The sequence below is a fragment of the Cynocephalus volans genome, chromosome 6 (assembly GCF_027409185.1).
Source record: "Cynocephalus volans isolate mCynVol1 chromosome 6, mCynVol1.pri, whole genome shotgun sequence".
Lineage (NCBI taxonomy): Eukaryota > Metazoa > Chordata > Mammalia > Dermoptera > Cynocephalidae > Cynocephalus > Cynocephalus volans.
The window spans coordinates 91,794,819-91,810,067 of NC_084465.1; the positions used below are offsets into that span (position 1 = coordinate 91,794,819).

The 15,249-nt window shown below is 42.5% G+C and overlaps 1 protein-coding gene across 1 annotated transcript in view; it reads left to right on the top strand.

Moving 5' to 3' along the window:
• Positions 1-15,249, top strand: part of CHN2 (chimerin 2) — a 291,887-nt gene that overhangs the window by 149,242 nt on the left and 127,396 nt on the right. The window contains exon 3 of the mRNA XM_063099553.1: positions 6,256-6,311. Coding sequence (XP_062955623.1) covers positions 6,256-6,311 — 56 coding nt within the window. The remainder of the gene's footprint in view (positions 1-6,255; positions 6,312-15,249) is intronic.

Genomic DNA, 15,249 nt, shown 5'->3' on the forward strand with positions numbered 1-15,249 from the left:
GGGGTCTCTTAGGAGCTGATGGGTCTGGCCTGGGCTCCAGCATTGCTCAAGCCATGGGCTTTCACATGTCACCCACGGGGAGCAGGTTGATTCTGTGCCCAGAGAAGCTCAAGTCAAGTTTCCTTATTGAAGAAAAAATAAAATATTCTCTCTGTGAGCTCTGGATTTCCCAATCTGCTTTAGCTTTCTTGGGGAGCTGGGGATCTTCACTTCCTTGTTCCCCAGTGCCTGCCACCCTTGCCAGACAGCTGACTGTAGTGCTAAGAATTCTCTCATGTGCTGTACAGAGCCCAGGGCTGGGCAGAGCCTGGAACATGTTTGGATCATTGCTATAGAAGCAGATTCCATCTATCACCTCTCGCTCATAGAACCATCCAAGAAGTGACATACATTATTGCATTTTGCTTGTGAAATGTGTTTGTTGAATGAGGAAAATTCAGGAAGCAACATTTTCAGATTGTGACATGTTTCGGTTATACAGGTATTAAATGTGCCTTGGAGATTTTTTTTCATGGATGTTTGTTCTGTTATAGCTAACCTTGAAAATGATAGGCAAGCTGTCATCTGATGCTAAGATAAGACATCGGACCCCATTTTTACGGCTACCATTGCAATTGGTTGACATCTCATTGTCTTTATAGACAGGCACATAACCAAGATGGCGAATAGGATTCTGTGCCTATTTGTCAATGTCTGTTACTGGGAACAGCATAGAGCAGGTCTTGCAGATTCTGAGGCCTGTTCATTGAGAAATAAGCCATTGATTGATCGTGTTTACTGCTAAGAGACTAGAAAGGAGATGTGGCATTCCTGACTTGGGGGCTTTGCAGAGGGCCTTGTCCTTTCCCTCTTCCAAGTCACCCCCTACTGGGACTGTTCCCTGTTGGTTGTGAGATTGGTGAGCTACTGCATCTCTCTTTACTAAGGCTCAGAGGGTCCCCAGAGGACACAGCTATGGGATTTAGCCTGTTGACATAGGAGAGGAACATTCTGTTGCTGGCATGCTTCGTTTCTGATAATGGCATCTCACTCTCAGTCACGCAGCGTTCTTCCCTCCAATGCAGCTTGTAACCAAGTCCTGACAGTTCTCTTGTGCAATCAACTCAACTCCTCATCTGCATTTCCTCCAGTGTGATCTTAACTCACACTTTCAAGATCTCTCGTGTACAAGTAAAATACTGTTCTCTCGCCCTTCCCTGCCTCCAAGGTTCCCCCTGTCCGATTCCTCCTTCAGTGAAGCAAAGGACAGTGGCCCCTACTCCTGGATGTGCCTCAGAGTCTCTTGGAGAACTTTAAAAAGAACAGATTTGGGGGTTCCTTGCCAGACTGGCAGAGTGAGCATCAGCAGGGATGGAGTCTGGGTATCTGTATTTTATAAGAGCTCCTCGGAGATTCTAATGTGAGCATCCCTGTCTACTTTCACCATCTACTTTAGGGAACCACTAGATGAGGCTGAAAAAAGCAGCTTTGGGGTCTGGAAATCCAGGCTTTGGATCTTGACTTTATCCTGTTATCTGTGTGTCCCTGAGCATCTTCCAAGCTGGCAGGCCTCTCCACTGTTTTACCAGTGAGGGAGGATAAGTTACCTTGGGAATTTGATGGGAAGAGGAAATGAGAAGATGCACAGAACGTGTCCAGCGCACAAGTCAGTGCCCAGAAAATGGCAGCCTCTGTTCTTCTAAACAGTCTTATATTCTAAAGCAGACTAGATCATGCCTCTTCCTGCTCAAAACATGTCACTGCCCCCTTGCTGCAGACAGAAGAACACCCATGCTCCTTAGCATGGCATTCATGGTCCAGCTCCACCTGGCCTTCTCACACATCCCACACCTGGGCACAAAGCCACACTGGCCTCTCGCTGGCTGGTCAGCCCATCATTTCCTTTCCCTGCTGCTGCTCTTTCCTCCACCTGTAACCCCTTCTCTCCTGTCTCCCTGCGGAAACCCCTGTAAGCCCTCAAGGAGAGCTCCATGCCTCTCCCCTTGGGAAGCCACCTGACCACCTGAGCAAGTTGAATGGCTCCCGCCTTGGCTTTGTTTCTCTACACACATCTCCCTCACTGGATCAGATCTTCCTCGATTCCACAGATTCTGACCCATGGGCTGTTAGATACAGTCTTCCCATTCATCAAATATGTGTTAAGCATCTGCTATGTGCCAAGCACTGTGGACAGAACAAAGTCGTTGGCCTCAAAGAACTTACATTTTAGCCAAGGGAGACAGTACACAAATTAAATAAATAAAATATGTATGTTTTATTTATTAGTGATGTTAATGGTGATGAGGGCTGTGAAGAAACATAAAACAGTATAAGGGAGCCAAGCGCTGGGGTGGAATTTTATACGGGCAGGTCAGGAAGACTTCCCTGATAAGGTGAGATGTAAGCAAAGGCCTGAGTGGAGGTGAGAGTGAGCCATGTGGGTATCTCAGGAAAGAGCCAGCCACATGGGAGGATCGGCAGGTATAAAGCCCTGAGGCACAGACACAACAAACCAGGGCTTTGGAATCAGAAAGGATACATTTTAGCTTGATACCCTGGGGCAGATACTTAACCTCTCTGCACTCCTTTCCTCCTCTAAAAATGAGAATGATGCTACAAAGTTATTTTTTCCTGGGTTCTTGCAACAATTCAGTAAAGCACTGTGCCAGGTACATGTGGGCACTTAGTGTGCTGGGTCCCTTCTCTTCTCCCTGCCTCTCCACTATCCTCAGAGCCTCCACAGAGTGCTGACTGTGGTATCTGGCATATAACTGATGTTCACATATTTGCTGATATGAATTGCAAAGGAGCACTTAGCTAAATACAAATGCTTTTCTCTTACAGCAGGTGCTTCTTCTGCCACCTACATTAAAATGGCATTCACAAAGCCATTTCAGCCATGCCACCCACATCTAACTGTTGGCTTCAAGAGGCATTGGCAATGGGGAGGGAAGAGTGGACAGGATTCTCTGAAGGTGGATTCTGCAATTCCACTTAGATCTCAAACCCTGTGATTCTAGGAGATGGCTTCTGTGGTTCCCATTGCACTCATTAACAGCAATGTCCTGCTAAGAAGCAGCTTAGTAGTGTTGGGGCTGATTCTGCAGGAATAAAGGAACTCCATGCCGCCTCCCTGGTGACTTAAGGAGGGCGTGGGCAGTACTTGGGAATCTTGCTCCCCACTCCTGTCCCTGTCTTTCTTTCATCTCCTGAAGGTGATTTCCTTGTTCCTTCCAGAGTTTCTTTATACAGATATAAGCAAAAATGAATGTATATCATTATTTTACTCCCTTTCTTAAAATGAAAATATGTGGACTATATGTGTATATGGGTGTGTGTGTGTATAATCTTTACTTTGCTTTTTTTGCTTAACAGAATGTCCTGAATATCACCCCATGTGTTTAGAGAGCTTTATTACAGGAGCATAGTATCCATTGGAAGATGTACCATAGTTCATTTACCTGTTCCCTTCTGATGGATTTTGGTAACCCACAGCCTCGGACAGGTGATACCTTGCCAGCTTCTGTACTGACTGCACTATTTCATAAAGACATTTCTAACTTCTGGGTCTCTCCCAAAAAGTGACAGGATTCTTAAAAGTAGAGGCCATGGTTTTATTTTTATTTATATCTATAGCACCTCAACAAATACTGGGGATACAAGACTAAGCAAAAACAAACACGATCCCTTCCCTCAAGGCAGGACTTACAACATGGCGAGAGAAAGATACTTATTTTTAGGACTCATTCCAATAAATACAGAATTATAACTGTAATACATTATATAAAAGAAAGTATAGGGACTTATAGGAATATAGAAGAGGGTGATATCTTTGGGTCTGGTGTGAGAGATGTCAAGAAAGCCTCCTCCACAAAGTTGATGTTCAAACTGAGGTCATGATAATGAGGAGCAGATAACTAGAAGTGTAGAGGGAGGAGAGGAGGGGACCATAGACATGGATAATGGCCCTGGTAAAGGAACGGCATGGGTAAAGGCCCTGGGGTTGATGGGAGCACCACGCATTTAGGGAAGGAGGAGGAGGCCAACGTGGCCGAGCAGAGAGCATGATACACGGCGAGGTTGTAGAAGGAGACAGTGGCAAGGCCACTGGGGGCAGTGTACCATGTTGGAGACTTTGATCTTCATCCAAGAGCAATGGGACGTCACGAAAGGCTTTTAAACAGGGGAGTGACATGATCTGATTGACATTTTAAAAGAATCACTCTGGCACCACATACAGAACAGGCCAGGTGATGGTCAGAGTCTAGAGCTTGGAATAGGTGTTATGATAGCGGTGGAGAGGAGTGGACAGATTTGAGAGACTTCTAAAGCAAAGTTGAGAGGTCTCATGAACTGGCCATATGAGACCTCATGGCTGACTTCTGGGATGCTGGCTGGAGAAACAGGAGGGATGGCGGCTCCTCACTGATATCAGAGTTCCCAGAAGAGGCCCGGATTTGGGGGAAAGGATCCTGAGTTCAACTTTTGACATCTTGAATTTGTGGTCCTTTTGAGAGATTCAGGAGGAATTTCTAGGACACTAGATATACAGCCTGGAGCTTATAGGAAGGTTCTGCACAGAGACGTGGAGCCTTTTGTGTGTAGGCAATAAATGAAGTGGTGAGTGTGGACGAAATTCCTTAGGGAGACGAAAGAGAATGAACCCTAAAGAGGGCCCAAGATAAGCCTTGGGTATCTCCTATGATCGGTGGACAGGTAGGGAAGGAAGAGTCAGCAATAGCCATGGCAAGGGGCAAGCAGGACAGAAGGAGGAGAATCAGGACACCTCGGACGCCAATGGAAATACACAGCACCACTGACTGATAGGCACCAACTGGCCAACGATCTTGGGAGAAAGGCGACTAATCTGTCCTCCACCCAGTCCCACTTTCCATATATTGATCCGCTAGGATCTGCAGGCTCTTTCTCTATAGGAAGACAGGTGTTTAGAGATCTTTTATTCTGTCATTTTTGGTGTCCTTCAGAGCCAAAGGGCTCTGTTGAACTCTTCTTTCCTTTCATATATGGGTGCAGTTGTCCTTAAGTGACACATGAATCATCATTAGTGTGGGCAGCCTACACTTAGAAACATTGCACATTATAACATCTGTAAGAGGGTTAGGTAGTTTCTTCCCTGTGCTGAGGCAGGTAGTCTACACTTAATTAGGTGAGAGAATAACCATGTTGAGCTGAAGGCATTGGGGAGCCATAATTATAAAACACATTCCATCATTGTCATCTCTGTTTCCATATGACTCTCTGCCCTTCAATTAAAATTTCTTCCTTATTTTTTGACCTAAGAATAAATTAGAAATTCTTGCTAATCTTAACAAATTTTTTAGAGAGACTTTCTAATCTAGTTTTCAACTTTTCATAGATTTATTCTATCTAAAATTAATTCTTCCCTCTTCCAGATTCAGAAGATAACATCAATTTGGTTAGTTTTCAGCCTCTATTTTCATTTAAGTAGAATCCAAAGGTACCTGCATAGGGCAGCTTTTCCTACTGCAGAAAAAGCACCAATTATAGTCTGATAAATTGTATTGTAGGCAATTAGCTGCTTTTCTCCATACGTAAGCCTGAAAGTCTGTCTTTAAAGCAGGTTAGAAGAGAGTTGTTATTATTTAAGATGTGAAAGGGCCCAGGAAAGAGGAATGCCAGTGGGTGGGAAGTAGTGAAATGGCTGAGAATACACAGTGATAGACAGGGCAGACATGGGGTGGGGTGGGGTAGGGGGGAGAGAGATAACTCAGTGTGTCATCCACTCACAGCATCAGCTGTGTCTTTGTACATAGCTGTAGCATTTCAGGAATGACACTCCTCTCCTAATGCCAGTTCTTTCTCGGGTATGTCAAGAGACATCGGCATTTAAATTCAAGAATCTTACTGTATGACCCTACTACTCAGGTACTCACAAGCAGAATTTCATCTTCAAAATAGTCCAAAGAATTTTAGCCCTATCTAGTCTCCCAAGAAAGCCATAAAATGAACAGTGCCAGTAACAATTATGAAACTAAATTGGCCTTATAAGAATTTTTAAAAATCAGTTTTGGCAGTTTATATTCATGGTGACTAATTTCCATATAAATGATCTGACTTTATCCAGTCTTAAAAAATGTTCCTGTATCCTCTTTGTTTTTTATATTTGCAGTTCTTGAGATGTACTGAGGTGGAAATATTTAAAGACATGTTGGTATGTGTTGCAGCTTTCTAATTATGATTATCTTTTTTTTTTCTTTCCTTCTTTATTTTATTATTTATTTTTTTTTTTGGCAGTGTATCAGTTACAGCAAGAGGCACCTCGTCCCAAGAGGATCATTTGTACTCGGGAGGTCAGTACTCAGCTATTTCCAGTACACCTTGTTAAATATGATGAATTGTTAGCACTATGTTGATATTGGAGGGATTTCGGATTTCCTGGGGGCTGATTTCTATTAATGTTTGTTAGAGTGTCACCAAATTTAATATCTTCATAATCTATATTTTGAAATCAGATGTGACTTTAAAAATCCTAACAAACTAACCTGGAATCACAGTTCTCATATTGTTACCCATTGCAGAGGCAAATTAAACATCCCTTGTAAACCCTCCAGAATGTGTATTTCAGTTGTTTTCTTTGTTAATGTCATCTTGATTCTTTTAGCATTTCTTTTTTTTTTTTTTTTTTTTTTTGGCAGCTGGCCAGTATGGGAACTGAACCCCTGACCTTGGCATTACAAGGATGCGTTCTAACCAACTGAGCAAACCAGCCAGCCTCTTCTAGCATTTTTTTATTATAAAAATGCTTGTAGCAGACAAAGTACAGAGAATAATAAATACCTGGGAACTTTCAACAGTCATATCTAGCAAACTTTTATGCTTTGTCATATTTACTTGACATTTCAAAAATTATAAAGGCTTACAAGAAAAGGGACTATGTTTTTATTCTCGGAGACAGCTTAGAAATATACTAACTCATAAAATTCTGTGCTTACCAGCCCACAGAACTTTCCCTAACCCTCCTTCACTAATCAGTTTTCTAATCACCTGGGATGCAAGCAAGATTTGAAAGGCAGGACTAAGGTTCTATTTTCTGTTTTTATTCTGACCAGTTTCTTTAATAACCAAATTGATATCCTTCAAACCAAAAGCCCATGGGTCCTTGCTTATTTTCATTATTATTACTTTGATTAAATATAGAGTAGCAGATAGCTTTTAAAGTCCCACATGTGCCTTATCTAGGGGGAAAAGCTCCAGTTCCAACACCCTGGAGATCCATCCTTGAACATCAGTACTTTCTGGATCTGGTTTTGAACTGGTTTCAAAGACTTAGGTACATACATACCAGTACTCAGAGCCAACTTATCACGGTTTAATCAATTTTTCTACATAACATTTTACTTCAGTTGAAGGGCATTAAAATTCATCAAGTAATCTTCATTTTAATACAGAGTATACTTTCTCATCCCAGGAATATGGCTGGAGAGAAGAAAATATCTGATGCTTAAGAAAAAAATCCAGGATGAGTTCCAATTTATTTGGTAGTCTGATCTTGTCCTGTAACTAACTCTGCAGTCTGTTGTCCTTTGGATATTCAATAATATTCAAATAAGAGAAAAATAGGATAAATATAAATTTTTAAATGAGATGCACTAAATAAGGGTGTTTTCAGTGAAAATTAAGAAACAGATTGCTAAAAATTCCTTCACTCCTACTTTTCATTTAGTATTCCTCCATAAGAAAAATTAGAACTGTGTGTATGGAGGCAGAGGAGTTGAAATATCTTGATGAAAAGAATGTTTGTAAAATTAGAATGCAAGGATTCGGTCTAGGGGTATTAATAAAATGTCACTAAGCAAGGTCAGGCACCAGCAGTTGAAACCTCCAGGGACCGTAAATAGCCATTCATTTGCTCATCTATTCAGCAAATATATGTGGAGAGCCTGTTCAGTTTCAGCTTTGATCTAGGTGTTGGGAATACAGCAAAGAACTTGGCTATTGGCATTTTGAGTGTCACAATAAGAGAACAAAATTATGATGCAATTAAATATATACTTAAGATTTTACTTTGTGTGTGTGTGTGTGTGAGAGAGAGAGAGAGAGAGGTCAGAAAAAGAGAGAGCAAGCAAGCACCTCTTTGTGTCTCAAAATCCTTGGAGCCATGCCAGTCGTCCTTTACGTTGGGTGAGACATTAGCAGAGAGAGATAGGTGGATCAGACTCTCTTCCTAGAAACTCTTGCTAGGATTCAGCTGAAACTCTTGAGACACCCGGGGGCTGAGGGCCCACCGTACATCCACTGCATGTAACATGCCATTGCCACCTGCCTTAACCGAGGGAAATGGGAGGCAAGGGGAAGAAAGCTACGCACTCACTTTCTTCCCCTCTTGTCTCTCTTTTAAACTCAGCTTTTCACCTTTCGTCCTTTGCCGATTTGACTCATGAATAAGTGATGGCTGGTTGGTACTTGATCCACAGGTAGTTTGATCTAGAAACCTAACATGAAATGGATATTCATCAGTTCCAGTTCCTCAGCAGGCAGTGTGGAGCCCGCCCAGCCTGGCAGGTGTCAGGTGATGGAAGGGTGGAGTTTACTGGAAGCACAGGTGCTGCTCAGATGAGGGTCAGCAGAGGTAGCTTCACCTCACCGTGTCCTCCAGTGTGACGTCAACCGCAAATAATCCCTTCCCAAATTGCTGGACCTCCCAGGATTCGGCCTCCTGCGAGTGAAGGCACTGCCTGCTCTTGGGTGCTGGCGAACCTTGCTCCCGCTGCAGACGGTGTTTAGTCAAATGTCTCTTTGTCTTGTAACACATCTGCAGGCTCAGGGACATGCCGAATGAAAAGAAAAAGCCTTTCCACTAGACTGTGTGGCCAGAGAGACTGAAGCTCTATTAACACATTTACATAAAGGCTATTTCTTTTGAACAATGAGCTATAATTTTTCTGTGTATATCTCCCTATTTCATCTCACCCCTTAGCTATTACTAGTCCAGGTCTTCCTTTTATACATAGCTCTCTGCTGCCTTCCTTTTCAGTCTTCAGCCCATCTCTTCCCGGCCACCTCTTCCTTGGTCCCTGGCCAGGTTGCGCCAATAGGCTCATTCTCTGTTGTTTCTGTGATGACAATACCTTCCCGGGCTATGGGCCTCTTTCAGGTTAGGGTCCTCCAGTCCACATGATAAATACCACATTAGAGCACCAAGAGAAATGGAACACTGTCACTCCAGGGTATAGACGCAGGCCAGCCTGACTTGATTCATGGTTGCTGTACGCAGAGCCCAACCACCTAAGGGACTTCACTAGGGAGCCGGGTGAGTCAAGATACAGACAGATTCACCAGATTCAAAATCCAATGAGCTGAGGAAACCCACGAAGGTGGGGAGTGTGGCTCAGAGTCAGCTTTTACTGATTAGACTTCTCGCACTACCACTTTCTAGCTACCTGACTTAGAGCCACCACATGCTCTCCCAGGAAGACGACAGTCTAACCCGAGGGCACACATCTACTTTGCAGGGTTGCTATACGTAGCATATATGTGTTGAGTGTCTTGTATGGTGCCTGGCACATACTAGGTACTCAATTAATGCTCATGATCCATGGCAGATTCAGAAACCTGTGAAGAGCACGCTCTGAGACAGTCTTGAGGGACAGAACCAGAGTGAGGACAGTATTCTCTGAATGTGAGGGCAGAAAGGCAATGATCAAGGACAAAGCAAGATGCCCAGGTCAGGAATTAAGCTGCCAGGAAAACAGATACTGAGGATAAGGGACAGAAGGTACAAGCAGCTGAACAGCGGCTGTGGTGCCAATTAAGCCAGGCAGGGTCAGCTACTGAAATAACAGTTCATTGCTTTCTTGAGATTCATCGCTGTAAATTAATATTTATTGAGCAGCCGCAGCACCTGGCACTCTATTGGCATTTCCTGAACGCTCCTTGCCAAGAGAATCAAAACATCTTCCAGGATGCAAAATTCTCACTTGCCCTTTCTGTCAATTATCAGTCAGTCATCTCATAAGCATTTATTCATTACCAAATGTGGCCTGGGTGGTCTGCCAGGACCTGTGCAGAATAGTGACTCCCAAATTTGTGTTTCTATCTAAGACCTCTGCTCTGGGCTCCAAACACCTCTATCCAACTGCCTACCTGACCTCTTCATGGAAGTCTCACAGGTTGTCGCTAGCCTAATGTTCGAAACAGAGCTGGGCCCCAGTCCATTAAATGTTATTTAACTTCAGAAACCTGGACTTCTCGTGCTCCCAACCTCACCCCTTCCTCTTCCAGTCTCAGCAAGCGTCAGTTTTACCTCCAAGTACATCTTGCATTTGCCCACATTCCCATCTACATGGCCATCTTGTGGTTTGAGACATCATTATTTCTTGCCTGAATTAGTGCAGGTCAGCAGCTTCCTGCCTGATCTTCTGGCTTCCACTCTTGGCACCCTCTCTGCAGCACCCCCCTCCCTCTACACACATACACACACTCTCCATCCACCAGACAGGAGCCCACATCATCGTTGTTAAATATAAACTGGACCTTTCAATTGCTTCCCATTACTCTTAGAATTAAAGCTTTTTTGCCTCCTGCTGTGCCCATAAGCCATGGAGCCTCCTGCATTTGTCACTGCCCTGTCTGTACCATTCTTCTCAGAGTGCACTGCCTTTCAGCCCCACTAGTCTCTATTCCCATTCATCAAACAAACCACAGCGTTGCTACCACAGGGCCTTTACATACACCCTTTTGCCTGAAATTCTTGTCCCCAGGTTCTCTGCATGTCCAAGGCTCAGATCAAATGTCACCTAAGAAAGGCCCTCCCTGAATCCCATGAAAATTAGCACCTCCCCCACCCTCAGATCTGTCATATTGCCCTGTTCATTTTGTCTGTAGTGCTTGATACACACTCCAACACACTTTCTTAATATATTTGTTTAATTGTTTGCTTGTACAAGTATATCTCTCTCCAGGAGAATACAAGCTCCAAAGACATCATCAGTCTTAACCATAGGTATATCCCTAGCACTGAGCATAGCCAAGCAACAGTGGGTAATCAGTAAATATATAGCAAAATGATGGGGGAAAAAAATAGAGATCGCTAACATAAAGAATTATGAATTCTCAAACTATTACTAATAGCATATCAGATTTACTCAATGCTGTTATTAGGGCAGTGTGTTGGACTTTTGGCAGTTGTTAAGGCACTTACTTAAACACAGACTAATATTTTTTTCCTGGAATAGCCCAAGTTTCTTTTTGGCCCTTCTAAAAGGCCAAAATGTCAAGATTTACTTGCATGACTAACTTAAAATCAAATTCCACTAGAATTACCTAAGGGATGCACAATAAGCAGAAATTCTTTTGCAACTATAAACTATTTGGTGTTATTTGCCTTTTTTGAAATTGCTGTAGTGAATATGGGATTATAAAAAGTAGTTTCAAAAAAGGGAAATAAAATTACATACTATTATTTGAAATTGTTCTCCATTTTATGCAGCTTTATTTCCTCTCTCCCTTGTCATAGAATAATCTATCTGGAAAACTTTCTTTAAATGCAGAAGTGAATTTTGGAACTGAGGTTTCTAGCATTCATTGTCAGAATCAACTTTTTTCTTGATTGTCAGAGGTTAGACTGATTACAGATTACAGTGCCCAATCTTAATTTGCAATAGTATCTCACTACCTTACTTTACCACCCCATGTATTGTATTAACTTTTAAAACACCACTTTAAATATCTCTCCCTGTTTTTTTTTTTCACATTTTCTCTAGTTTTGGGTGTTCCTAAATATCTACCCATTTCATCCTTTCTACCTTTATCCGTAAAAACTTTTTTTAAGCCTACAAAAGCATTCCATTTCTTCATCATGCTTTTCAAAAATGTATTAATCATAGCTAGACTTCACAGTCTTGTAGCTTTAGGCATTTATCTTATCTTAGGCATGTCTGGAAGATCTTAACAAGTCTTATTGATTGACCATATCATTCTCAATTAACTCCGTACATTTCAAATCACAGATTTTAAGTAAACTCAGAGGGGTTTTCTACTCTTCCACAATTCTCTCCCTTTTCTTCTTTTATTCATTGAAAATAAAGGTCTTAAAACAAAGTGCAATTGGGAGAACGTGAAAACTCTACTGATCCAAGACATCCAGGCAAGGTATATCTCTAAAGTAATGGTATTGATTCTATGGGCCACAAACAAAAATCAATCTCATTACCTTTTAATTGGCTGTATGTGAGTTAGTCAGGAGGCTATTTCTTTTCTAGTAAGACATATTTCTGTTCTTTTTATCCTAGGCTTTCTCCATTGATCTCCTTTTTCCCTCTTAATATTGACACAACCAAGAATAAAGGGCTTTTCCCATCATTAAGGCTTTCATCTCCCAAGTAGTACAGTCAACCTTTTCTCTTGATGCAATTTTGTCCTCAGCTAGACTTGCTGTGGTTTTAGACCTGCTGTAGCATAGGGGAAAAATCAACTAGTAAAACCAATATTAGAAAATATTTTTGACATGTGAGGTTTTTTTTCCCCTAAGGATAGAACCAAATGTTTTGAGCTTTTGTTTTTAAACAAGAACTTTATTTTCTATTGACAAGTACTGTGATCTCCCAAAATGCATACCCACAACCCCCCCCCAAAAAAAATTCACTCCCTTTAGAATACTTTTAACTATTAATATAATACAGACCCTGCAAGTGCACAGCTAGAAAAGATTTAGTCATTTTTAAGGTGGAAGCAGTGGTTAAGGGATCTTGAGGCCAAGCTATGGAGCAGAGTCAGAGCCAAGGGGAACAGGAGGGGTGGGCTGGAGACAGCCACCAAGGAACTGTGTGTACAGCCAGGCACAGGTAGAGGCAGAAGTGGAATAAGGAAAATGAAGGGGGGATTAAACAGTGATTGATAATAGGCAGAGTTTCCTGAGAAGATTTCTTAATCTCTCCAGTTAATTTTTACTTCTTAAAATCTAACCTGAAAATATGTATTCCCTTATACGTTACTAGAGATGGAATACTAAGTTCATTGTTTTAGGGAAAAAAGAATAACTTATAACATCATGTATTATGACATAGCTCTGTCCTCCTTCTCCAGCCTGTGACAGCCATAACCCCAGATACCATTACCACTGATGGGGAGTGAGGGAGGTTATCTGAACTGAGACACGGTGGTCATGAGGAGGTCCTGGCTTTGGAAGGACAATCTCACACAGCCAAACAGAAAGCAAATATCACACCTCCACAGCAGTTGCTCCCTAGAGCAGCCCACGTATGTCGCTGTGTGACTCAGAGTCAGATCCAACAAGATTTCAGGTGCGGCCAGGGCAATCTGGGAAAAGCAGCAGGTGTGTAGCGCTGGGCACACTAGTGAGGTTTTATGGGCATGCCTCACATTTTGCTCACCTGGTTAAACTGTAACTGAGAAATAAAGCTGATAAAGGTGGACTACACTTTGCCCCAGACAAGCCATATCTCTTACGGGAATGTGGCCTGGCTAACCAAGCAGTGAGACATCTGAAAGCAGATTTCTAATCTTGACTCTGATTTTCATCTTAAAAATGCAGATGGTGCAATCTCATATCATCCCAAATTTAATATGGCTGTCCGACTCGATATTGCCTAATTGTTTGCTGTTGTCAGTCTTTTACTAGTAATGACAGCTGACATGTGTGGTGTTCTTACTGGGCCCTGTGCACCAGATTGAGTTTTACCTACATTATTCCTCACAGCAGTCCCATGGGGATTGCTCCCCTTCTCATTTTATGCAAGAGGGAATGGGACAATCAGCACAGGAGGGGCATGGGCCAGATTCCAGCGCAGCCAGTCCAAATCCAGGCCTGGCATTCTAGCCCCATGGTTCTCAAAGTGTGGCCCCAGGACCAGCAGCAAAGGCATCACAGGGGAACTGGTCAGAAATGTAGATTCTCTGGCCCACCCCAGACCTCCCGAGTCAAAGCTCTGGAGATGGGGCCCAGCAACCTGTGTTTAACAAGCTCTGCAGGGATCCTCATACTCCCTCACGTGGGAAGACCACTGTTCTGAGGACTGCTCCTGCTTCTCTCTGCTTTCTACTTGGTCCTCCTTCCCTATGCCCTAAGGACAGAAGAATCAAGAGGCTTTTGTCTCCTGATAACGCTTACTGTTGTCTGGCACTATGCTAGACCTTTCATGGATTTCAAAGTAGATGCCAAGTCACCCCATGGCTGCTTTCTCTTTTTTTCCAGATGTACTGATGTACTTCCTCCTAAATATTATTTCCCACCCTTTAAAAATATTTTGTTTTTCTTCTTTGCTGTGTCTAACTTTCCCACACCCTCTTATGTTGTAGAGACCAAATATAAATCATTCTTGTAAAGGTATGGTCAGTGCTTAAGTTAGCCTGATCTCCTACCTCCCCCCTCCAATCCCCCATGTTTTCTGGTATTATACTTCTAATGTTATGTTTGTATTACTAATTAACAAAACTATTTAAATTCAGTTCTCTTAAGATGGTTTAGTATTCACATTCATTCATATTCAGTATATATTCTTATGAACGCCAACTTTTTGGATGTTTTAGATGTTTTCCTTATCCATGACTATGCACAAATCCTTGCTAGATTTCCTCCTGCTTTTAATGGACATTTGCATTAATGAAAATACCAAATCCATTATCATTATGTCAGGAATACTTTGAATTGTATTTCTGTTTTCCAAGGTGCCAGTTCCTTCACTCAACCGATCATCTGTTTGCTTAATGAGCATTTGTCAATTCAGGATTTTAGGTGACTGATTTGCTAACAAAAATCAGCCCAGAGCTGGCCCCATCTCCTTGCCTCAAGCTACCACTCCCCTATCATCTTCAGGCTGGTACTGACCGAGCCACTGGTAATCGATCACTTTTGGCTGTGTCCTTTTAGCAAATCACAATCTCACCTGTCATTAGCTCTAAGTACTCTCTATCTCCCTGTCTTGTTAGATGGAATAGCAAGCTTTGCTTTAGCGATGGTATCTTTCTTCCTCCTTATTTACATGGCCAGGGTCAACTCCGCATCTACTGTGAAAGGAAATTAAATAGCCTTGGCACAGCCCAACAAAGGCATGTTGGTTGCCAGCCAGCACCTTGTGCCCTTCTAGGTAATTACACATTGATTGTTTGATGAATTGTTCTTGTATCTCCCTGGGTATTTCTACCAAGTCTGTAATTACACTTCTCTGGTTGTCCCTTTGTTCTGTTGTGGTCCTCAGGGTTCTATGGCTTTTCAAAGACCAGTCTTCACGATGCATCATCAACACCTTTCCATGCAGGGATGCAGATCCG